At 37.3% G+C, this 27,070-nt stretch overlaps 1 protein-coding gene across 2 annotated transcripts; it reads left to right on the top strand.

Annotated features, from left to right (window-relative positions):
* The first annotated feature begins 8,091 nt into the window (after window positions 1-8,091).
* Window positions 8,092-24,089, top strand: prokr1a (prokineticin receptor 1a). Of its 2 annotated transcripts, XM_082164243.1 has the most exons (3): window positions 8,092-8,580; window positions 11,472-12,010; window positions 16,405-24,089. In XM_082164243.1, the coding sequence occupies exons 2-3, from the start codon at window positions 11,544-11,546 to the stop codon at window positions 17,108-17,110; spliced, it is 1,173 nt and encodes a 390-aa protein (XP_082020369.1). In that variant the 5' UTR covers window positions 8,092-8,580; window positions 11,472-11,543; the 3' UTR covers window positions 17,111-24,089. The 2 variants fall into 2 exon arrangements, with proteins under 2 accessions (XP_082020369.1, XP_082020370.1); XM_082164244.1 differs by lacking the exon at window positions 8,092-8,580 and having other exon boundaries at window positions 11,435-12,010.
* The last annotated feature ends 2,981 nt before the right edge of the window (window positions 24,090-27,070 follow it).

Here is a 27,070-nt window from a genome sequence, read left to right as displayed (position 1 = left end):
TCTCAACTTGCCCTCCCAAATTATTGATGATGTTTTTGCTTTCTGCTTGATCTTAAAGGACCAGCTCACTCAAAAATAAAAAGGCATTATTTAGTGTACGTTCACACTAGGTGTGATTGGTTGGATTAAAGCGAACTCTGGTGCGATTGTTAGTGCGGTTCATTTAAATAAGTGTGAACGCTGCCATCTGAACCCTTGTGCTCGTTTACAAGAGGAGTGAGAAGCTGAAAAGATGAGTCTGTCCACTTCCAAACCAACTCTGGTGATGTTCGACTGAAATATGAACACGACACGGACCAAAGACATGTAAACCGACCAAAAACAGGAAGTGATGTGAACCTAAAAAGGACAGAATGCTCAAGCATACCTGTGTTTTCACGTCATAGTTGAGATGTTGCTCATCACAGTTCAGTACAGGCGTCAGAAACGCGTCTCCTCACAGCAGATCTGTGTTTGTGTGTGACGGAGGGATTCCTGATGCTGTTTTGACACATTTATAAGCTCTTCACGAGTTCTCAGCTGGTCAAAATACCATCATATGTAGCTACGCACATACGGCGAGAGCATTTATCCCAGAATACAACATTGTTTTGGATGTACGAGAAGTTCAGTCGCAAAATGTGTCATTAAAGCCTTTTTTTTTTTTTTATCTTTAGGTTCGGTGTTAAAAATGACTGTAAACACTAGGCGAACCAGGACTAAATGTATTGTTGCATTGTTTTCTTTTTTTGGTCCGAATCAAAAGAACAAAGAAAACCGAACTACGCGTGTGAACACCCATAATCATGTTGTTCCAAACCATTTTCAGATGCACTGTTCCTTTAAATCATAACTATATTGTGTATATAACCTTAATTTGGACACTGACAGGTGCATCGATAACAGCAGCATGTTGTTGCACTGACTACAACATTGACATAAAAACCCTATGGTTACATGGCATGCACTGTTCTGCATTTTCATCAACTCTTCAACCCGAATGTGTTTTATAGTTTAGAGATAAACGTGTCTGTTTGGTTGTTGATTTTAATTACAATGGATGTGCATTTTATAGTAGGCAAACTTGGGGAAACTATCACCAAGCAGCATAGTCATGTCTAGTCATGTTTATATTTTAGCAGAGACCGGTCTCATTTAAACAGCTGGGGATCTGACCACAGAGGTCACTGACATTTCCAAACATGCTGCTTTTAATTTGTCATGATGAGAGGTTTGCATAATAATTGGCACAAACAATCAAATTAGTCCCAGCACATAATGAGCCGTCCCTGAAGCACAATTTCAAAGAATGACATAAAAACTCCATTAAAAGCTTTTTTTAAGTGGGTTGAATGGAAAGAAAAATATATTTCCCAAGAGATTTTTTAAAAACAGATAAATTTAATTGGGAAGCTTGAACTGTAAGAATAAGCTGTTCTTTTGCTCTCCATCAGGAATATTAAGTCATGGTTTCAACACTTGTGCAGCAGCCAATGAAAGCAAAGACAAATATGAAATGGATTAAATCAATTCCTCTCAAGCAGAATCATTGCTCTCTAAAGTAAAGGAATATAGAGGCCAAGCAGTAAAAACAGATCTTAATGAAGTTCTTGCACAAAACAGCTCACTTATCATATGCCATTAAACCTCTAGTGCTAGTCACGTGGCAGTCAAAAATTATCTTTTTTATTAATTCAATAAAATTTAGTTTGATAATATCTTTATTAAATAATTCAGGGGATTTTATGGGGCTAAATTATATTTATGCAGTAGTTATAATCCATTTATTCACTTTTGAGCATAGACCTGAAAAGGAAAAGTCGCATCTTAAATGCTTTTGGAGCACATACTCAAGTTTGGTCTCTTTTTAAAAATGGCACTTTTTAAAGTTTTAAGTTTTTAAAAAATCAAGTTATAGAATTGTATGTTTATTTTATGAAAATGTTTATATGAAATATATATTTTCCAAAACACATTTTACTCTTAAACTGGGAGAAAATCAAAGACGTAAATCTAAACAAGTTGTGTTCCAAATGTGAGGTTGATATCTCAAAAAATGCGCTTTCAGTAAGTACCAAAGTAAGTGGCCGCAGTACCAAACGTTTCCACTAGATGAAATTCGTCAAATTTTTGAACGCGAACAATACAAGTGTGATTATTTTTCAGCACCATTTAACTTTTTCAAATCATATCAATGATATCAAAGCAAGTGCCAAAATCTTTACCAAGTTTCGTACAATTCAGATGAAGTAAAAAATTTTTTTTTAAATTTAGGTCAAAATTACAGAGCAGCACAAGAGGGTTAAATAGAGATATTATAAAACTTACATCACTTTAAAATAATCTTGTATCTTTCAACATTCTGACTACTGATGCCCTAGCAAGTTAGCAACCACCCAGAATACCCTTAAAACCACCTAGCAACCACTCGGAACATTCTTGCAACAGCCTAGACTGAAGGTCTGGACTCCATAGAAGCTTTCATTTGCCAAGGGCCGCCCAGAAGCCACCTGACTGACATGTGAAGCAACCAGTCATGGTTTGTTTGTTCCCCGTCAGGTTTAGGGGCGTGAAAATGTAAAGTTGATGTCCCTACAATAACAGAACGGTGTGTAAAACTCTTGGACGTATTTTAAAAAATCTATGTCATGAACTTAACATACTTCACATACTTTTGAAAATCCAGCATTTAGTTGATCCTGATAAGCGCTCAGTCACAGTCGTGACCACAACGGCGCTCTTCTTCCATGAGGAGGCTTGGCTTCAGGACATCTTTGTTTCCAGGAGAATCGTTAAATGAACGCGACTTACACGTCTCCCAAATATCCTGTAGAATTCAATCAGATGACGACTTCAAAACTCCTGAAGTGTTTCCAGTTGCATATGCAGATGTGCCATACGCATCAGACGTTCAGCCAGCGGTCCGTGGGTTTGACGTCTGAGGTTGAGACAAGCAACAGCCTAACAACCAAACACCCTAGCAAAGGTGCACAAAGGCCCTAGCAACCACCTAGGACACCCCTGCAACTGCCTAGAAACCACCTTGGAACAGCCTTGGTAACCACCCAGCACACTCTAGCAAACAACCACAAATGCCCAAGCAACCAACTAAAGCACACTAGCAACGATATAGCAATGACATAGCAACCACCCAGAACACCTTAGTAACCACATAGTAACCACTCAAAACACTAACTGAATCCAATGTCGTAGCAACCACCCAGAACACCCTTAAAAATGCCTAGCAACAAATTAGAATACCCTTGCAACATCCAAGCAACCAACCAGAACAACCATATAGCACAGCAGCAACCACCCAGGGCACCCATTAGCAACCTAAAATCGCACTAGTAACAGACTCTAATGGCCTAGCAACCACCTAGAATACCCTTGAAACTTCCTAGCAACCACCCAGAACTTCAAATGCCCTAGCAACCAACCAGAATGCCCTAGCAACCTTATAGCAATGTCATAGCAACCACCCAGAGACAAACTAATAACAACCTAGTAACAAACCACCCAGAACTACTTTAAAACTGCCTAGCAACCACTTGAAACACCCTTGAACAGCCTATAACCAGACCAGTCTTTCAAATGACTATACCACCTAAACCATTGGACACCCTTGCAGCCCTTTAACAACCACCCAGGAAACGCTAGTAACAGACTAATAGACTAGCCACCACCCAGAACCCCATTGATAATGCCTAGCAACCACCCAGAACACCTTAGCAAACTAAAAGCACCCTAGTAACAGTCAGTAGTGGCATAGCAACAACCCAGAACACCATTAAAACTGCCTAGCTACCACTCAGAACACCTTAGCAACCAAAAAAAACCTTGTAAAAGACTATAATGGTGTAACAACCACCCAAACAAAAACTTGGAACTGCCAAGTAACACCCAGAACTACAAATGCCCTAGCAATCAACCAGAACAACCTAGCAAACACATAGCAATACTATAGCAACCACCCAGAACACCTTAGCAAACTAAAAACACCAGAGTAACAGACTGGCCTAGCAACCACTCAGAACACCTTAGCAAACTAAAAATACCCTAGTAAAAGATTCTAATGCCCTAGCAACCACCCAGAACACCTTAACAGCCTAAAAACACCCTAGTAAAAGATTCTAATGGTCTAGCAACCAGCCAGAACACCCTTGAAACTGCCCAGCAACCAACCAGAACAACCTAGCAACCACATATCAGTGCTTTAGCAACCATCCAGAACATCTTAACAACTTAAAAATAAACCCTAGAAACAGACTGTAATGGCCTAGCAACCACCCAGAACACCCTTGAAACTGCCTAGCAACATCCAGAACTACAAATGCCCTAGCAGCCAACCAGAACACCTTAGCAACCTTGAAACACTCTGTCTATACAACTTAAAGTTTTCAAATGATTTAACATTTTATCAGACAAAAAAACCCTGCCATTTCTGCATTAGTTTGTATTTGGGGTCAGTAAACTGTGTAAAATAGTTCTGAATAAGTCCTTTTATAACGCCAGTGATCTAACTGAGAAGATATCAGCTACACCGTCATCCTCGATTACTCTCTAAACGAGCTGATGTCTCATCATCATGACAGCTTAATAATCTCTGTTCACACCGTCAGGTAGCTGCACGCACTCTGTGAAGTAACTCAAGCGTGCTGGACACTCAGACAGAGCGTGTTTGGAAAGGACTTGGGAGGCGTCTGCTGCTGCTGCTATCAAACGAGTTCACCTGGTCTCTGATGCAGTGTAATGGAGGTACACAGCTGTTCACTAGAGCTGCACGATTCTGGATAAATTGATAATCACGATTCTTTTGTTTCAAACAGAGATCACGATTCTGAAGAGACAACTTAACAAAATAACATGTGATTTACTGGAGGTTCTGACAAAATGGTAATTACTGCAGTCTATTCAAAAATGTGTATTTAATTTGAATGTTTTTTTGTTTAGTTTTTTAAATCAGTGTTAGTGAATGATTCAATGACTCAGTATTAAAGATTTGTTTCATTATTGGCCGAATCAGCATTTTTGAATGAATCTTCTAAGTCTTGAATGAATGAATGATTCAATGACAAATACATTTTTAACAGTCACGTGTCGCCACCTACTGGCGTAACGATGTAATTGATACAATCGTTATTTGAAGCGCCGAGTTACTTTCAAAGGGTGAGTAAATTATGACAGAATTTTCACTTTTGGGTGAATCGTTGTCATTTAGGGATAAGATGGCGTGGGTTTCTGAATTGAGAACACAATCTTTTAACGATCAATCGTACAGCTCTACTGTCCACCATTAAAGCCTCACTGCTTCTTCACTTCCTGTTATGAGCTTCACTTATTATGACGGGAACATTCTAATTCTGTTCTGCTATGTTGCTCATAACTCTCTATAAGATCTAGGTTTTATATTCAGCTGCTTGTAGCTTCATTGTTGCTTTTATGGCTCACTTTTCCCAGGACACGTATGTATGAGTGATTTAGAGAATGAGATGGATATTTTTGTCCACGCAGCAATCTACCGTCCTCTCCCATCAGTGTCAGAGCTGTAAATTTAGAGGATGTTCAGGAATAATTCTGTCAGGACTCAGGAGTGAAAGATTGTGTGTGTGGAGGAAAGTATGATGCTCTTTGATAGAATCTCTGCTCTACATGTGAGTAAATCTTTTACACGACACCTGTTTAACTTCTTCTGCAGGTCCAGATGCTTGTCCACTTTGCTAAGCACCTTACCTTTGCTAAGGTGTCACTTTTTTTCCCTCGCAATTGCGAGATTATATTTCGCAATTTTGACTTTTTTTCTTGCAGTTCTGACTTTTTCTCGCTATTGCGAGTTTATATCTTGTGTGACGAGTTGCCAGCAACACACACAAACCAGCTGGGGAGCAATCACCAAGCCCAGCTGGTGACATACAGTCAGTCTCCTAGACAGAGATATAAACACCAGTGGAGAAAGAAGAGGCAGAGATTATTCTCTGAACTGAGACTAATGCGTGTGCTTTTGTTTCTTTGCCAGAGAGTGACTAAACAGGAGGCTGGTGTTAGGGACTCTCCGCCAGCAGACCTCCTCACTGACTGAACACTGTCTGCTCAACGGACTTTCACCCTCACTCACCCAAACCACGAAGACACTCTCACTGGGAAACACTAAAAGAAGCACTACTTTACGGAGACATGGACCTGAGGATTACAGCCAAGCATCCACTGGTCTACTTTCCTTATATTTGCTCACTTGTAAATAAACACACCCTCCCTCCGGGTTGAACTCACTTCCTCGTGTCCGTTCTCCTTTTACCCTTCAGGAACCCGCTACACTTGCAATTTTGACTTTTCTCTGGCAATTGCAAGTTTATATCTTGCAATTCTGACTTTTTTTCTCGCAATTCTGACTTTCTCGCAATTGCGAGTTTATATCTTGCAATTCTGACTTTTTTTCTCGCAATTCTGACTTTCTCGCAATTGCGAGTTTATATCTTGCAATTGCGAGTTTATATCTCGCAATTCTTTTTTTCTCACAATTCTTAAGTTTTTGCAATTCTGATTATTTTCTTGCAATATTGCAAGTTTACATCTCACAATTCTGACTTGCAACTGAGAAAAAAGTCAGAATTGCGAGATGTAAACTTGCAATTGTGAGAAAAAGTCAGAATTGTGAGACTCAACATTACCTTATAAATTTTTTTATTCAGTGGCGAAAACAAGCTTCTGTAGTAAAATGCTTAATTGTTATGAAAATAATGTGATAAAAAAGTAAAGTAGTCCTCATTGACTTTAAGTGAAATCTGTATTAGTCTTTCTTCAGTCTGTATTTTGATTTCTGGGAGAAAATGGAGCTGGACATGTTTCGAACTATTGATTTATTTGCCCAATGAAATTACCTGATGAAATCTCTTCTCGTCGGGTATCGGGGTCGATTGCTGACCCTTTAACGCCATATCAGTAATTTATGTCTAAGGATGAACTAGATTGTTTCTCTCAAGGTTTTCTCAGTTATCAGTCCTGCTAAACCAGAGACAGAACGATATCAAAGGACAAAATGAGTACAGAAAAATGTATTATTGCCAGACTGAATATCATGTTCCCAATCACACTTCCCAATGAACCGAACAAGAACAAGTCACCTTTATTTATTTATGATTGAATTCTGACCACAAAAATCTGGAATGGAAAAGAGTACTTAAACTACCGAATAAGACATGCTCTACAACTGCGCATTTATTGCTCCCGAAGGGCCTTTAAATAAAAACACTCATAAAAAGACATACCTGGACTATAAATAATGAATGTACTGTCAACCCTTTGCAGCTGATCCAGAATGCTGCAGCAATAGTGGTCTTTACTGAGCCGAAGAGAGCGCGCGTCACACCTCTCCTCATAAACTTGCAGTGGTTGCCAATTGCCGCTTGCATCAAATTCAAGGCTCTAATGTTTGCCCACAGAACAACCACTGGCACCTTTATACCTAAACTCACTGCTTCAGACCTATGTGCCCTCCAGAAGCTTTGTAGGCTAATTGGCAGTTAGCATCACGCTGGTTCCCTCGACCAAACCCAATAAGAAATACTTGTTTATCTGTATTTATCAATGCATTGTAGATGTATATTTTGTTTTTGTTCTTGGTGTTCAATAAATTTTTTTAAATAACAATAGGATTTTCCCATATGCTTTTGGATTATCGCTAAAAACAAGCTTTTTGTTTGATACTTGCACGTTTTGTCCATCAAGATAATTAGACGAACAGATGAACACAAATTTTGAAGCCTAAATGCAGTCACCAGAAGTAAAAAGCTAAAGGCTATATTTCCTCACAGCCTCTGTAGTCCCCTGTCAGCAACCGCCGTTTTCAAGACACATACCAGCTTAAAAAAAATCACGAGTGGGGTTAATATTTATGTATTTTATGTCGTAGAATAAAACGTGAAAGTGTCTTGAGCTTGTGTTCACCACAGACCTAATTTCAGCCATTTAACCAAAACCCCATTCAAAAACATTTTAGAGTGCTAATGCTTACTCGCTTCCGCGTTTTGGCCTACAAAGTGATGTCATACCTATCTTAAAAAACAAAATACAAAAAAAACTTGCTACATGTAGCCTATATTGTGCTTGAATAATAAATGTTGGTTGATTGCTTGTATTGCTCTCCTCATTTGTTACATTAATAATGAATAATAATCGGAATAAACAAATCTTCCGCCAGGCAGTTCAAAGGTCCAACTGTAGCCGTTTGCCAAGCAATTAACTTAGTGACTTGGCACGTTTATTAATGGCATATTTTACAATTTAGTAGTTCGTCCAGTCAGAATTTACTGTCGACGCTATGCAGACATGTGCATTTTTTTAGGAGCTCTGTGTGCTGGATTTATTTAAGATACGTTTGTAAAAGTTGACTTAATTCTCGAAGAACTCCGCGGTCATGTGACCCGTGCCGCAGACACACGCACTGCCGCTAGAGGGCAGAGGAGCTGCTTCATTCATCATCAACATCTGCACTGAGATCACACAGCAGACACTAGAGGAGACTCACTCATCTGAAGAAGATGCGCTGATGTCCTCACTCCGAGATCAACACGAGTTTAACACAGTGGGATTAATACTGTGAAGGTAGGACATTTTCATTTCTGAAGGGAAAGTTAAATCGTTGTGGGATTTTTCCTGTAGTCTGCGCCTTTTTCTGTAAAAAAAAATATATTAATAATAAAAAAATTAAAAACAACTATTGTTTTGACTGTATAATAGCGTATAGACCACAAAGAATGTATCGTAGAAGTTTGTAACCAATTAATGCTGAGGCTGTCGTTGACCGGTGAATCACAAACCAGTGAATAGCTCTCCAAAAAATTGTTTTATAAGAGCAGAATATATTTACATCTCAGACTGAAGTGCGTGTATTGTTTATTCATTGTGAACGATTTATTGTGAATAGTTTATTATACGTAGGCCTATGTGTTTGCTGACTGCAGTCAATAATGCAAACGTTTATGATTTCACTTTATCTACAGTGCTTGTTTTGCCCATGACTGATCAACTTAAATCTAATCTAATCTTATTATAGAGCCATTCCTAAATAGGAGTCACATTTCGGCTGTTCCACAAAGTAAATGCATTTTAAGTATACATGCAAAAAAGAAAAAGAAAAAAAAGCACCTCTTAGAATTTAAACCTGTGTTGTGGAAGCTTAATGCAACCTTTATAGTCCAGTCATGCATTTACAAATATTTTAAAAACTGTTTGATTACTTGTCATTTAATAGCACTAAAAGGCTATTAATTTCCAGTATATGTGCACTCTTAGCTGGGACTGACACTATATACCAGCCTCATACTGTACCAGATAACAAAAGAAATCAAAAGCAAGAGGAGAGGCAACTGAAAACCCCCTATAGTACACAAAAAGTCTAGTGAATTACGTTCTGTTTAAAATAAAAAGAAGCGCAGCTAAGTCTTAATTAAACATGCTTCTAAATCTGAGCATTATCATAAATCCATTCCTAATGTGGCCATCTGTGAGCTCTCTGAACTTAAAAATAAAAATCTGTAACTGCCAGATAACAAGCACATTTTTGTCTGTCGTTTCACGGAGAGTGGGTTATGAATAGCTATATTTTCTTCCATTAAAAGCACTCTTCACCCCAAAGTAAATATTTTGTTGTCATTTATTCCCCCTCATGTCAGACCGCCCTCATTCAATTGTATTTCTTCCATAAAACACCAAAACACTGACTATACGCTCTTAAAATAAAGGTTCTTTATTTTCATCAGTGGTTCCATGAAGAACCGTGAACATGCACAGAAAAAGTTTCCTTTCCACAAAAGGTTCTATATAGTGGGTCTTCAGATTGTTAAAAGGTTCTTCACACTAAGAAATTTTTTTTCTTTTCAGAACTGATCACTTTAAGTTTCTTTGGGGAACCAAAAATCATTCTTAATAAAGGAATGTTTTTCCTTTTTAAAAAAAAAACAGGTTTTTTTTCTTCGCAATGATGCCATAAAATAACCATTTTTGGTTCCTCAGTGAATCTTTCAGTGAACAGTGAACAGTCCTCCTGTGGTAAAAATCCAGCTTTTAATGTTGTTTATAAGTCTAAGTGGTGTTTTTAATATGCTTTAAGACAAACCATGAGCAAATTCATAAGTCGACACCATTGCTGAGTATTTTCTGCTTAAATCTGCAGTGAACCAAAGACAGTCTCAAAAACACGGTTTGAAATCGCTGGTGTTTCTGACGTCACAAACTACCTTGTAACCAATCAGATCAACGTGTGATCGTCAACGAGTGGATCTCTGAGCTGGAGTGAGTGAGTGGAGGCGGGGCTGATTTTCATAGAACCATGTATACTAAATGAGGCAAGGGTGTAGAGTTACATTCAAGCTATTTTAAGGCATGAAGAAAAAAAATTCAAGGAAAAAACGTTTAAATGTGTCATTTTGGTGATCGAAGATGAGTTTTAAGGGATACGATTATTGATTACAGGGGGATTTTAAAATAACTTTGTGTGTGTGTGTGTGTGTGTGTGTGTGTGTGTGTGTGTGTGTGTGTGTGTGTGTGTGTGTGTGTGTGTGTGTGTGTGTGTGTGTGTGTGTGTGTGTGTGTGTGTGTGTGTGTGTGTGTGTGTGTGTGTGTGTGTGTGTGTGTGTGTGTGTGTGTGTGTGTGTTTGTGTGTGTGATTAACATTTTAATGACCTGAAGATTATAAAGAACATTTTGTGCAATGGAAAAGTGTGGGCTAATTTATTAATAAAAATAAAAGCTAATTTAAAATACAAAAAAATATTGGCCATTTTTAATGTTATTGGTCAGATAAGAAAATTTTTACGATATATTAAAGCCGATGAATAATGTATTATTTCCTTCAGCTGAGACACTTTAGATGTGCACTGTTCAACATGATGGTTTTGAATTGCTTGAAATATGATTTAAATATGAAATTACGAGGCTCTCAAAAATTATATTAAAATGTGGATTTAGATTTATCGGCAAATATATCGGTTATCGACTAAATATAAAGAATTATCGGTTTCGTCCAAACCGGCATTGGTTTCATCTCCGTGCATCCCTAAAAAATACTTTAATACAATATAAATAATAATTAACAACATCATTTTGGTTACAGCTGTATTTTTGTCAGCTGAAAAAAAAAATATATATATATGTTTAAGTAGGCTACTATAATTACTAAAACTGAAATAAAAATAAATTAAAGCTAGAAAGAAATATTACAGAATTTAAACTGACAAAATAAAAACTTAAAATAAAAAAGAATTTAAAATGATAACAAATACTATAATATTAGCCTATATAAACATAACTAACAACATTTGTTGTTTTCGTTCATTTAAATAAAGCAGGGGAAAAAAAGAAGAAAAAAAATTTAGTTTTTCCAAATGCAAAGGACATTCATCACAGTTTGGCAGTTTTCGAGGCTAAAACTGCCAAACTGTGATGAATGTCCTTTGAAAGTATGTTGTGGAAGCTCATTTTCTTCATTTTTGCAGCTGACTACAGATGTGCATTGGAGAAAGAGTATGGAAGACCCTGGTTCTTTAACAGACCAGTAAAAAGAGAAGATGGGAGAAGACAACAGAAGCACCTCCACCAGCACATGGACCCTCATCCACCCGTCAGGAAGCCCTCGTGACCTCATGACCCCGAATTACGACATCCCTCTGGACTACGAGGTCCCGGTGGACGAGATCCCGGACACGACTCAGGGTCGCCCGTTCTTCATGGCCACCATCGTCATCGCGGTGGTGTTGGTCTCCATCATGCTGGTCTGCGGCGTTGGGAATTGCGTCTTTATTGCCTCATTGGCGCGTTACAAAAAACTCAGGAATCTCACTAATTTACTCATCGCCAACTTGGCAATATCAGACTTCCTGGTGGCGACTGTGTGCTGCCCGTTTCTGGTGGATTATTACGTGGTCAAACAGCTGTCATGGGATCATGGGATTGTGCTTTGCGTCTCCATTAACTACCTTAGGACTGTGTCTCTCTACGTGTCCACTAATGCCCTGCTAGCCATCGCGGTGGACAGGTGAGTGTGTCTCTCTGAGCTCGTGCTGCATGAATGGGAGTTTCTTTAACCCAAGACTTTAAGAGTTGGGATTTGTTTATTAAATGATCATGGCAAATTGGTATTGGTCAGAAGGCAACAAGCTTGTGAGACCTAGGCTGCGTCCGAAATCGCATACTCTCTTGAGTAGGTAGTAGGTACTTATTTAATTTTGAATAAGTAGCCTAATTACTCCACAACCGCTAAAAAAGTATGTTCTCTATTATGAATGTATGGGATAGTAAAGTGTTCATCGTATCATGCACACTTCATAATCTCACTGGAAATAGTAAGTCATCCGGGGACTTTTTACCTACTCTTTTATGAGTAGGCTACTGTGAATTCATACATAATTATTGTGTGTTTTTCGCCTACTATATAGTAGGGAAGTATGCGGTTTCGGATGCTAAATAGGGCCTGAAATTCTTAGTCATTTTTTTCAATGTCATTTTGAAAGAAATTAATACCTTTATTCAGCAAAGACACATTCAATTTATCAAAAGTGATAATAAAGACATTTACAATGTTACAAAGGATTTCTATTTCAAATAAATGTTGCTCTTTTGAACTTTCTATATCATCAATGAATCCTGAAAATAAAAATGTATCATGGTTTCCACAAAAATATGATACAGCACAACTGTTTTCAACATTGATAACAATCATAAATGTTTCTTGAGCATCAGATCATAGAATGATTTCTGAAGGATCATGAGACACTGAAGACTGGAGAAATGATGCTGAAAATTCAGCTTTCATCACAGGAATAAATTACATTTTACAATATATTCACATAGAACAGTGTTAAATTAAAAACAGTTATTGTAAATAGTATTAATAGTTCATGATATAGATGTTTTTTTTGTATTTTTATTTAATAAGAGACTTCTTAAAAAATATCCTATCGACCGCAAACGTTTGAATATTAGTGTATGCAATATTAATATTGAATGCCAATTTAAATTAATTAAGCTGTCACTGTTATTCAGCTTTTTAACTTACATTTCCCTAATTTTTTTTTTTTTTTTTTTAAGTTAGTAAAAAAGTTGGGGTCCGTTCTTTATTCCTCTCTTAATGCATCTGAGATGATTTGACAGATGCCAGATCTTCTAATCGTAATAACTGATCTCTAATTTGGTTCTTCAAAGGAATTTGTGGATTTGATTAAAATACCGATGTCTCAGAGTCTGGGACAGACTTTCACTAACAAACCCATCCAGTCAAACTAACAATCCTGGATCATGTCATATCGTCAACAGTGAAATCCAGATGACAGAGTAATCCACGGACGAAGAACGGCTCCTCAACACGGCTGTCTAGTTCAGTTAATTTTATGTTAGATATACTCTCTCTTCGGGTTGTTTCATTTCTATCATATTCATGGAAGGTGCCAAGTGAAAAATAGAAATTGAAAATAGCTTGGAACACATAAATTCCTGTTTATGACTCCCAATCTTACAAGATGGAATTTCTCAGAAAGACTTGAAGACAGGATTAGGTTCAGATTTAGGAGAGACTGCAGAAGTCATTCATACATTCGGATGCTTTCTGAGGGGCAGCTGCACCTGCATGTGAGGAATTGCTCTGCGCTTGCATCACATTTGGTCATTTACTCAGGCTAAGCTAGTTAAGCATGTCAGTATTTGAATGGCCTGGCAGAACGTGCTGTATTTATACTCATGTAAACCGAGGCCTTAGATGTCAGGTTTGCTAGCATGTCATGAAATCAGCATCTGGCACACAGAACGGTACATCCAACAGTCTCGCCGCCTCTGAAGATCTTAATGTTAACCCATTCGTCAGTCCATGCTGCAGTTTGGTTACTTTTGAACAATCTATTCTCAAGCACATTTCAGTAAATAGCAGGACAGATATTCACTTTAAAATGACAATAAAACTTAAAGGTATAGTGGAGGATCTTTCCGAATTTTAGATAAGACCCGCCCTCTCCACTTTTTGAATAAGTTTGATTGATTCACCAGAATGATTGACAATTAGGAGGACCAATAGTATAGGGGATCCACCCGGAAGTAAAAAATCCTCCGCTATACCTTTAATTAGCCGAGTGTCTACTAAGGCAACATCCTAACTGAAATCAAGCCTTGTAAGTTTAATTTATTGCTATAGAGTTTGACAAAATGACACTTTAATAAGTATCCAAACACACAGCACGCTAAATATATATTGGCTATAAGAAGCCAAGTTTACATGATACTGTTTTCAACTAAAAACAGAAAACTTTTTATGCGTTTTGGCCGATCATTTACACAACGCCGTTTTGTGGGCCTGAAAACACAAACTTTTGAAACGTTAACGTTATCGTCTCTGCGTAAACTACAAAAACGCAAATTTGTGAAAACGGTGATGTTGTTTTGGCGGATCCATAAGAATGGAGATCGTTTTGACAACTTAAAAAAAACACACAAAAAAAAAACTATTTTAGCAATATTTTCAGTATTGAACAACTACAAAAACGCACATTTGTGAAAAGCTGTGCATTGCAATGCATTGTGGGATTGTCTTTTCCATATAATGCATCATTTAGCCAAAAGAAGTTACCTGGGACAGACTATGCCTTTAAATGCTCCCTACTTAGGGAGCTCGCTAGGTTTTGGAACAGAGCCGCTGTCGTATCTTAGAATCCCATTCACTTCTTATTTGGTATCACGTAGCACAGATAATACATATCAATAGTAAATTTAATAAAGGATAAAAGTCTTTAGTCTTCCCATGCATCACAGTAACTGAAAGTACGTTCTGTTCACTCCTGCCGAGAGACTCCGCTCCCTAGTCCCTAGGTTTCCTATGGGAAGAACAGAATTATTTGGAACATCAGAATTTCAAGTTATACAGATTAATTAACAAATTAAATGTGTATTTACCATTAATACATTTGGAATCATTACAGAGAGAGGGACAGATTTCAGATCTCAAAACAAGATGAGCCTTGAGCAAAGAGCTGTTCATCAAAATAGACAGAGTGTAAATGTGTAGAAATAGTGCTGTACCTTTGATTTAGAGAACAAGAGACGCTATTCGCCGTGAATGTCAAAAGGTTATGGGATATCTCATTAAGGACGGGGAGCAGTGATCAGATCAGACAGAGAGATCAGAGAGTCAGTCCGTGTTAATAGGCCGCTGTGTGCCAGACCGATAAATAATCCTGATTCATTTTCCACGTTTGAGCCTTGAACAGAGATCCGCTCTGAGATGTTTAATAAATACCATTAAAGATCTACCACAAACACCCACACAACACACACCAGATCCGTTCGAAATGCTCACAGTTTCCTGGTCCACACCCAGTCCAAAATTCAGAATTTATGCCATTTTGGAAAATCTAATACCAGTCAAAAGTTTGGACACGTCAAGGTTTTTTAATGTTTTTTGAAGGATCATGTGTGAAGAGTAATGATGCTGAAAATTCAGCTTTGATCACAGCAATAAATTACATTTTAAAATATAACACAGGAAGACAGGATAATTTAGGCAACTTTAAACCTCCAATATGTAGGCCTACATTTCTCCCGAGTAATTCATATAAGCTTATGAGCTCATGTGAGCTTTATATAAAATATGATCCTTACATTTTTGCTTTTTGTCTCTGGAAGGTTGTCCTTGTTCTTCTTGGCAACTATGTTACTGATTTTTCTTGTAAAAATTTTTTTTGCAATTAAATATCTAGAAATAAATAAAACTAACTACTTGAGAAGACACACAGCAGAAGATATTAAGACCTCTTTAATTTTGCTTTACTGCAAAAGTAATTATTTTCACTTGTTTAAAATATAAACAACTTAAAAAAAATTAGTGAAGTAACACAAAATACACTTTTATTCAAGAGACAATCTTGAATAAAAAAGCAATGTTGCTTTTCAAGTAGATTTCTTGGATATTTTACTGAAAAATTAGTTTAAAAAACAAAACAATTGAAAACATTAAGAACAGGTTTTTTTTTTTTTTTTTTGCATTGAGAGATAAGCTTGTTTCCGCCACAGAATAAAAAATAACATTGATTATTGCTTTTTATTACACAAATCTGCCTTTTTTCTCACAATTGCGAGTTTACATGTCGCATTTCTTCCTTTTTCCCTCAGAATCGCATGTTTATATATATCTCGCTTTTCTAACTTTATAACTATATAAAAGTCAGTATTTTTTCCTCAGAATTGGGCTTTATAAACTCACAATTGTGTGTTATAAAGTCAGAATTGCGAGATGTAAACTCGCAATTGTGAGATAAAAAGTCGCAATTATCTTTTCAAATGTTTTATTCTGTGGTGGAAACAAGCTTCCATATAAACCGTTTCTTCCCCCCTGTTACAAATATCTATGTGAATTCGGGCAGTTTTCTCAAAGTTTTCTGTATTCAACAGGTACATGGCTATCGTTCATCCTCTGAAGCCCCGTATGAGGTTTCAGACAGCGTACTGGCTTATTTTTGGGGTTTGGATTATCCCAGTCCTCATCGCGGTGCCGTCGGCCTACTTCGCCACCGAACACGAGTACCCGCACAGCACGCTCGGCCACGACAAGAAGATCTTCTGCGCCCAGATCTGGTCTGCGGACCAGCAGATCATGTACCGCTCCTACTTCCTCTTCATCTTCGTCGTGGAGTTCTTGGGGCCCGTGGTCACCATGTCAATCTGCTACGCGCGGATCTCAAAGGAGCTTTGGTTCAAGAGCGTCCCGGGATTTCCCACGGACCAGCTGCGTAAGCGACTGCGGCGACGGCGCAGGACAGTCGTGGCGCTGATCGCGGTTCTGGTGGCGTACGTGTTGTGCTGGACGCCGTATTACAGCTTCACGTTGTTACGCGATTTCTACCCGGCGCTGATCACGCGCGGACGCAACTCGCTGGTCGTTTTCTACATCATCGAGTGCATCGCTATGAGCAACGGGGTCATTAACACTCTGTGTTTTGTGAGCGCTAGGAACAATGCCGCAAAGTGCCTCAGAGCCGTCAAACTCGCTAACTGGCGCTCGCTAACTAGGGCGATAGTCGGCAAGATGGCGGAAGACGACATTAGGACTTCATCCTTGAGAGTGACCGAGGATGTGGAATGTACACAAATTAAGTGAACGGATGAGACGGGAAAATACACTAAAGGTTTGGTGGTCTACTTTGGAAGGATCCGCACAGCATGAACAGATGAATTACAGGCCCAAATAAATTAAGAAGGACTTCATCAACTGAATTACCAATGAAAAGGTTCAGATCACATAACTGAAGCCCCTAATATGGTTCAGCCAACTGCTGTGATGTGAAATATTATGCTGATGAGACCGACTGAACTCGTTTATGAGCAACATGAAAGAAAATGATCCCAGATTAATATACTTATTGCTTCAAAGACCCACCTTACGTCAACAAGCATTTCCAGTGATCGGACCAAAGGTTCTGTGATCAATGTAGATTATAGAGCAGATATTATGTTGCTGGTTGATTTGAAAAGAAGTGCCAAATAAAATGTCTTGTTAGCGATTCATTTTCAGACTAATGTTAAAAAATTGTTGCCTCTACCCACATCTTTGCTAACCCTAAACTTCAAAGATGTACTTACATACTGTACATTTCACTGCAGATTCCAGCTGAAATTATCACTAGTGCCAATAAAACATGCACCCCTTCAACTTTTATTCATTTTCACACAAATTATGATTTCAGGAGATTATCCATTAATAAATACTTATTTTTTCCTGTTTCCTTGCACAATATGTTATGACCAGGGCTTGACATACATTTTTTTGCTCACCAGCCATAGTGGTTAGTGGTTTTCCAACGTTACTAGCAACTCAGCATTTTCATTGGCCACAATTCTGACATCGGAAAAACTGCCATATAGATATTTTTTATATTATCTCATAATTTGACGCACAGATCCATCATACTGTTACACATGCATTTTCTGTTTAAGTTCACTTAAAATATAACTGACTGTGTTTATGTGAATACTCGCCAAGACTGGCAATGTGAGATTATTTTGTGTGTATTTTACTGTTTAAGTGCAATAAGCAGTGAAAAAAAGAGCTCCATTTAGTCCTGAGAGGCGGCTTTATGTGCCGCACTTTGAGTGTGAGCATAAATTTTGCGGGAATGAGTCAATTTATGTGCAATAAATGCAATCCCACGCTGAAATTCAAGCCCTATGACAGCAACAATATTCACCAGGAGCAAATGAAACGAGTGAGTGAGGGGAGGCGGGTTTGTGTGTCGACTCGCTGTCGGTATTGGAAGCGTTTCAGATATTTCAGTATTGTTATGTATCAAAAAATCAATATTTTTGACAACACTACATTACACTTAGTTTATTATTTCAGATGCCTTTTTAGAAGACTAAAGTGGCTAGTAGGAGTGACTGCATTACACGCCACTGCTGAAATCCACGGGTTGGCTGGTGTTAATGTCAAGCCCTGGTTATGACCTCAAAACACTTTTACCATAACACATGACTTGTAAAAAAGTACATTTCGATGTTTTCATCTCATAACCAGCTCTAAATATATGGCTTTTCTGATGAAGTAAACTTGTTCGGTTGCTCAATTGGTACAGATTGCACTTGTGTTATTAAGTCATAATAAAAAAAGAGCTCAAAGAATCAAGCTAAAATGGCATGGTTGCTTAAGCAAATGTGTTTTAACGTCACATTTGCTTTTGTTAACACTATCAGTTAGATTTAGTGCGGGTGGTACGGTATTTAATAACCTTTTAGCACCGCTTGATGGATATTTCAACTGCCGCAATAAAAAAAAGTCCAACCAACATAATAAAATGGTGTCCTATTCACGTTCATCTGTTTTGAATAAAACTAATGTGTCGCAAAACGTAAGAGCAAAGTAAAAAAAAAAGCATTTATGATACAAATAAACAGTTGTGTTAAGTCTTTTTAATGACCCAAACATTGAAAAATCAGGCTGAATATTCACTTTTCCAAAACTTAACATTCATGAAAAAAAGTTCGTTTTGGATGCAACAGCTACACTAATATCTGCCTGCTTGGTTTTCTATAGATCAGAGGAACACCTCAACAGACTTTGAAGGGTAAATCAGAGATTAATTTAGAAATTACAATTGTTATTAATCTGGGAAGTTAAAAATAAATAAATACAAAAACAGTAAAGTGAATCTAAACGGAGGAAGCCAATTTTCCTTGTGTTCAATCCAAAACACATGTTCACACTCTAGATGCACTTTTGTGTCAAATCAATAAAAAGATTGTTTCCGTACATGACTGTCAAATGCTGTGACCTGTTTTGATTGGATGTAAGACTTTCCTAGTCAGTTTCACGCACTGAGCAAATAGAAAAACAAGCAGACGGCTTGGGAGAAATAAAATGTGCGCGTATCGCAGAGTAACGATTAAGTGTGCCTGAATCTGAAAAGCACATTCGTTCTGTTCCCGGTCAACTGCCAACGTGGGCAGCGTTTTAAGATACCTCGTTTAAGGCCAATTTCAAAGCAGAATAGCATGCGTCCTTCGAAGAGAAGGCAATCCCAGAATGCATTGCACAAGCTCTATGAAAAAACTAAATTCAGATGGTGAGAAAACCATTGATGAACAGTGAATTAATTACTAATCATTGAAAACAAACTAACTAAAGGACGATAATAAAAAAAATGTATACCCAATATTTTTGTTGACTTTTTACTCTGATATATTCTCGGACTCGCAATGGCAACACTATCAACGGCAAAATGAATATGCAGGGGTCATGAGGTAAAAGTCAGAGCACTCAGAATTTTAAAAGTTGTAATTATGAGTTCTACGAGGAGATGAACAATTTTCAGAAGTCAAAATCTTGTAATCACTGTAATTCCCTGTCTATTTGATGTGCGTGTTTTCATCTGGAAGACATTTCCTGTCAGATGTTAAATATACATTTATAAAACGTCTTTAAGATGTTTATGATTTAGAATGCATGTCAAACCGACTTTTTAAAGATGTTAATCAGATGTTTGTTCACAGCAGACGCTTTCCAGATGAGCTGCTCTTTAACGGACATCTTGGAGACATGCGTGTGCTATCTAATTTCGACATGGCGTTGAGTCTACCTTTCATGATTAGCATTATTTGCATATTATGAGGTTTAATTTCATTTAGGATGCTGGCTAAGAAGGCATTTGCCTATGTAGACAGCTCACCGTTTTGGAAAAAAAGACATTGTGCCTCATTCGTGAAACATGAGGAGAACAAATTTTCAGAGTTAATCATTTGCGAAACCATTCTTACATAATTCAATGCGACAATTTACGTAAGAATGGAATTACGAATTAGTTAGACGCAGATTTGATCTGCTTGTGTGTTAAGTCAAGTCACGTTTATTAATACATCGCTTTATACAATACAGATTGTTTCAAAGTAGATTTATAGTGATAACAGGAAAATGATTCAATGATGCAAACAAAGTTTGTTTTGGCTGTCCAGCAGCTCTATAAGGAAACACATTGTTCAGCAGTTCAGAGTTTAATCAGTTCCGCTGTAAAGATGATCAGTTGTTAAATTAGTGCATTTCATCTATAAAGCAGTTCTGCAGAAAACAGTGACGTCATGGTCCAGCTCAGTTCAGTTCTCATACAGCAGCGTCCGTGCATTTAATAATCAATAATATTGTTGAATATTAAGTGTCCCCAACTAAGCAAGCAGTGGCGACAGTGGCAAAGAACCCAAACCCACAGAATCACCTGAAAACCCTTGGCTCAGTTTCATTGAGAACATATCACACAACTGATTATGATGCACAACAAAAACTGCATTAACAGGCACATGACATGTACTTTTATACGAGTCGAGCACAGACAAGAGTGCTTTATCACTTTACTGGGCTTATGATAAAAACAGACACGTTTCTCCCTAATGGTTTGGCTCCCGCTCTTGAGGCTGGAATAGAGGCAGGACTCACAAAAAGATAACTGCCTAAATCTGCTAAAACGCTAAATGCTAGAAACAGACCAAACCACAATGTCTCTATTTACCTCCCTTCTCTTGGAGACTGATGCTCTAGAGAAGCTGGCTAGAAACCAGCAGCATTTCAGGACAGCTGGGACCAATCAAAACCAGTAAAAGCCACCGATTTACATTTATACTGTTGTTCAAAAGTTTGGGGTCAGTAAGATTGGATGCGATAAATGAATCGAAAGTGACAGAAAAGACATTTATACTGTTATAAAAGATTTCCATTTGATATATATGCTGTTCTTTTGAACTTTTTATTCATCAAAGAATTCATGAAAATATTAATAATAATCAGATAATTGAGAATAATCAGATATGTTTCTTTAGCATCCCATTGAAAAAAAATTTTCAGGAACATTTCATTTCATAATATTACAATGATCATGTGACACTGAAGACTGGAGTACTGACATTAAGTTTAGAGCTGTTTTGTGGGCACTTTTTATGAAATCATTAAAATATATATATGGTTTGAATGGGATTTCAGGATGTTCCAGGTTCAAGTTTCAAACGTCGTGACTCAAGTTAGCCGTATCGTCCAGTGCTCTCCATCCAAGATAAACCTTGGACCAGAAAAGCCCAGGTCAGCCAAGGATTTTTTTTTATTTTTTATTTTTTTTTAGTTAGCCGTTTAAACCCACAATTAAATATCCCTAGTGTCTAAATCAGCAGTTCTCATCTGGCTCTGCTTCAGGACATTGATTCAACATGGGACCTGATGTGCAACCAAACACAGGAAAATAGTTTATCATACAAAAGTCAACAAGAATAAATAAATAAAAATCTTTGAAATAAACACTAAAAATGTATTTAAAGGAACACCAACTGCATAGGACTTGTTAAAAAAAAAGTTACAAATCCAATTTAATTTGCAAACCTTAGTCAACTAGGCATGATTATGTATTTATTATTATTGTATTATTTGCATTTAGTTTTCTCCCTGCTGTTTGCAACCCACATTTAAAACAAGTATTTTTTGTTAAACATTTTACATATCTGCATTTTAGAAGATTTTTTCAACTACTCACCTATAACTGCTATAATTGATTATGAATATCTGGATCAGTTAATAGAATTAACTTAATGTTGTAAATTAAAATTACAATCGATTAACCTGTTTGTCCCGTGAACACTCAGTGTTAATTGTTTATTAGTTCTAAGAAATGTACATTTCCGGGGCATGGGAAATGCCTTTTTTACTTTACAGTACTACTAAGAGCAAGTAGTCAAAATCTGCATGATTAGTGACTCCAGATAATTATGAGCTTGAGACACGGACAACTTTACATGTGACATGAACAAGATTTTATTAACTAGACTAAACACTTAAACTACTCCAACATACACATACAAACATGCATAGTTTCCCAAGAGAAAGAGCTGAAGCAGAATACAGGAAAGAAAGAAGTTATTGATATTCAGCAGATCAACAGTCTTGAGCAAACCATCAGTTTACTTCTAACTCACCCTTCTTTAAAAGGGTAAGAATACTTAATGTATCAAATAATGAGACTGAGTTTGATACTTGCATGTCTCGCTCATTTGAATTAAACTGTCCTGATGCAATTTGTTGAGGCTCCAGTTGATCTTTGCTGATGTCTTGACGAGAGAGAACCAGTGGGAGTCAGAGGATCTTTGGTGAATGGAAAGACAAGGCCGCAGCCTGGCACAAGCTTGGGGGTCCTTAGAAAACTTCTAGTTCTGCATCATCTTCACATCAGGATTTCAGAAAGGAACTAAGAGAGTAAGAGGCGTGATCTTGTGATCATTGAATTTTAAAGCGTGAAGATGTTACACCCTCTGGAGGGGTCTGAGCCAATAAGAAGTTGTTCCCTTTAGGGGGAATTTCTTTACGACCTTTTGTTCAAGCAGGCCCTTGAACATGTAATTTGATTGGATGTTTAACAAAAGAATCTTCAAGATTCTTAGTATACTAATGCGTCACAAAGTTGGCAAAAAAATGTAAATGAACAAATGGGGGGTGAAGATTGGAGTTTATAGAGACTAAACATGCTACACATATGATTTTGGTTAACCATAGTATGCAAGTCTGAAACATTAATCCAAAAGAGTTTAAAAGACTACATAGGCCAAACCACATAAAAGGAAAATCAAGAGATGGGAAAATTAGATGCATGTTTATACATTTCTCAAGTGGTCATATATAGAATAGGATTAAAAGGGTTTATTTCTCCTTCTCAGCAAGAATTAAGTGGGATTCACAACTCTCTGCAAATTTTGGGGTTGTAAAAAGTCTTATTAAGTCTTAATGTGTCCTGTAACAGGACACCGGGCTCTGCCAGTGTGATACTTCATTTGGGATGTTAGTTTTGGGGGAAGTTTCATAGACCTTTGTTGGGAGAGTGAGTTTGCTGGATTATTAATTAAATATAATGAATAATTTGTGTGTGTCTGATTGGTCCAGATGCCTTACAATGCAAAAGTAAACGTGTGGAACATCATGTGAAAACAAAAGGTTCTTAACTGTGTTTATCTTTGGTCTTAAGGGCAGACGCACGGTCGATTAGTGCCTCTTTTCTCTTCTTTCCTGGACAAAAAGTGTCTGGAGGGATTAAGGTTAAGCCAAAAAAAAAAAAGAAAAAAAAGAAGAGATATCACATTTATCTCATTGAAAGTGTGTGTGTCTTTGTAACTGTGACTGCACACTGACAGATGGGAGGTCAGGAATGAGCCAGTGTTGGTAGCATGTTGTTATTTCACGTCTCTTAGAGATCAGCTTTAAATCCTGTACAGTGCCCGGGTGTAACGCAGGACTGGTTGAATTTAATCTGTGTGCCGTGATTCTCTGATTCAGACAGTACGGTCTGGCCACCAAAAGCAAATTAAAACTGATGAGTGAGGACCGTGAGACTGATTACACAACCAAAACAATGGTGCATAAAATAACTCTTAATTATTTTACTTTTGACAAAAACAAATGAAGAAATATTACCAAAGAAGAGAAAGTATTAGAAAATAGTATCTGTATTTTGAAATTAAATACAAATACTATTTGCATCTAAAAAGTATTAGTATGTTTGTTTTAAAGTCCCCCAATAGTCAAGCATTTTATCCCTCAGAACTCATCTTTGATCACCACAATTACACATTTAAACGTTTTTTTTTCTTAAAAAAAAAAAATATATATATATATATATATATATATATATATATATATATTCATGTCTTAAAATAGCTTGAATGTAACTCTACACCCTTGCCTCATTAAGTATACGCAGTTCTATGAATATGCAAATGAGCCCCGCCTCCACTCACTCACAGCAGCTCAGAGATCCACTCGTTGACGATCACACTTCGACCTGATTGATTACAAGGTAGTTTGTGACGTCAGAAACACCAGCGAGGTGTCAAACCAAGTTTTTGAGACTGTCTTTGGTTCGCTGCAGATTTAAGGAGAAAATATTCAGCAGTGGTGTTGGCTTATGAATTTACACATGGTTTGTCTTAAAGCATATTTAAAAACACCCCATAGACATATAAACAACGTTAAACACTGGATTTTCACCACAGGGAGACTTTAAAACAAACTTTTTTCCTCCTAGCTGAATAAATGGTTTGGTAATACAATAAGGTATATTACATATCATGAACAAAGTTTTTTTATTTTTTTTTTACAGCATTTATTTATTTTGGTTAATATTTATTTATAGTGTCATATACTGTTCTTCATCTATATATTCATTCATAAAACATTAAAGGGGTCATGCCATGAAAAATCAAGTTTGAGAGCTTAAAACATCTTCCTCATTATAAACAAAACATTTAATTTAATCAAGCTCCAAAAACGGCTCCTTTTGATATTGCAGGATCTTTGATGTACAGGTAAATAAATTAGCATATTCCTGCCTCCAGAATAGTTACACATCATTGCACCATTGGCGTTCAGTAACGGCTGATATTTGCCTACATCACTTTGTGTCACGTCAAAAGCAAATAAAACCCATTATTGTCACTGACGCTGTCTACACTGGATACAGATGTGCTCAGTTTCTGACATTCGTTGCGTTCGCTTTGACGTGTCCAGATCGCTTGCGTCTCTGTACAGACTTCAGATGGATCCCAGTGTTTATTTTTTTAATGGCGTCATGAATCGCGTCAGAGGATTATATGTTTGTTCGGAGCATTTTGTTTTGAAACTAGGCACAGTGTAATGAGGAGTTCCCAAGAAACTTTTGTGGACAGGTGAAGCAGCAACTGTATTGGATCTGGTAACAGCTGCATCACAAACCGTAAGTACATTATTTAATAATGCTTTGTTTGTGAAATACAGTTTTATATGGATGTTTTCAAAACACTTACACTCTACTGTGATAGCGAGTAGGGGAGAGTGGGGTGAGTTGTGCCAGTTTTTACTCAAAGTGACTTTAAAGTGAGGCCATGACAGTAATGCCTTCAACTTAAGGATGTGCATGTATTTCAGGATGTTGTGCATCCCTGAGAATAATTACTTTGGATCTGAAATAAATAGTTTCAGAAATATAGCTTTTGGGAAAAAAGTGGTCTCATGGCACAACTTGCCCCTGGTGCGGGGTAAGTTGTGCCTTTTGGGGAAATATGTTGGGGTAAATTGTGCCAGTGCTTTCTGAAGTAAAACAGAACATTTTACTGTTATGAACCGTATGCTATATGAAAGCAAGACAAATTCAATACAAAATGACTAATTTAAGGTTTATTTAGATATTGTCACCCTGGAATACCATAGCATGCATTTTTCCTACTATGGTCAATTGCATAGGGATTTTGTATTGAACACAACTCTGGATCACAGTGTCACAGAGACAAGGGGGCGGGCTCATTTTACTCAGACGACCAATCAGTCTCTCAGGATCATTGTGAAGCTATCAAGCTACGCCCTAGCAACCATTTAGAGCACCATAGCAACACAATATATGATATTTGTGAATCATTTCAGGCAAAAAAGGCTTTGGCAATAGATGCCTGTTGACAGAACACTGTCTGTCAATTATGTAACATAAGAATAAAGTTACTAGGCTAATTTCTAAACATCCTATTGTGACTTAGGCCACTTAAAAACTGAATAAAACTTATCTTTATTAACATAGTGCAAACTCAAAACTGAAATCAGTGTTAGCTAAATTAAACAAATAGCAGGCAGGCCTAAGTCAAACACTGATGAGGCATGCCCATCTCCTCACTTCTCAAGATTATCCCCTGTGAGTATGTAAGTCTCTAGGTGGTCTGGATCTGGCACAACTTACCCCATGCCCTTTGGCACAAATCACCCCAGACCCACAAGTTTGAATAATTAGCATGATCCAGCAGTTAAGAGCTAACATCATGCTTACTGTATAGACTCATTGTGTAGCCTACTAAAGCACTAAAACATGTGTGAAATGTTTTCAAACTTGTCTATAATTGTCCAGACACTACAATCAAAAAACCTTAATCATAGAAAATGTACTTTGAAAGGGAAAAAACAGTTTTTTGCACTAAAATGTGCTTAACTCTCATGCCATGTATCTCTCTTCTTTGGAGGATGAGTAAAATTGATTGCTTTTCAAAATTATGTGGTCACATGACCAAATTATTCTATGGTTTTCCAGAACAAGGGGTGGAACTACTTCCCCCCTGGCACAAATCACCCCACTCTCCCCTACTGTTTCCTATGCAATAATGTTAGCCAATCATAACAGTGGCGTTTACTGACAAGCCTTAAAGGAGCCGCGCCTTAAAAACTGATCACTTCAGACGAGGGACAGAATTAAGGTTGAAAATAATCATATATCTATGGAAAAAAACGTATTAGCATTATAAGTGCACCTCAAGAAACATTCAAATGAAATAAAACTCTATATCTTTAATTTATACAGCTTAAAATGTTAAACATGTATTAGTATATTGTAGATTCAAAAATGCTGCAAGTATTGTTCATAATCTAATGAATTAACTTCTTAAATCTTATTGTAAAAGTGTTTCCAACGTTTTTAATAGCACTAAAATGTTAATACAGACCAGATTCAATTTACACCGAAAATTGTTCTGCTTGTGTTGCATAAATGGCTCTATTCCAAATCCCAGTGAGTTCCCTTGCTGTCTCCTGAGCGAG

Source organism: Leuciscus leuciscus, assembly GCF_965113295.1.
Source record: "Leuciscus leuciscus genome assembly, chromosome: 3".
Classification (NCBI taxonomy): Eukaryota; Metazoa; Chordata; class Actinopteri; order Cypriniformes; family Leuciscidae; genus Leuciscus; species Leuciscus leuciscus.
This window is presented reverse-complemented; position numbering and strand designations above follow the sequence as displayed.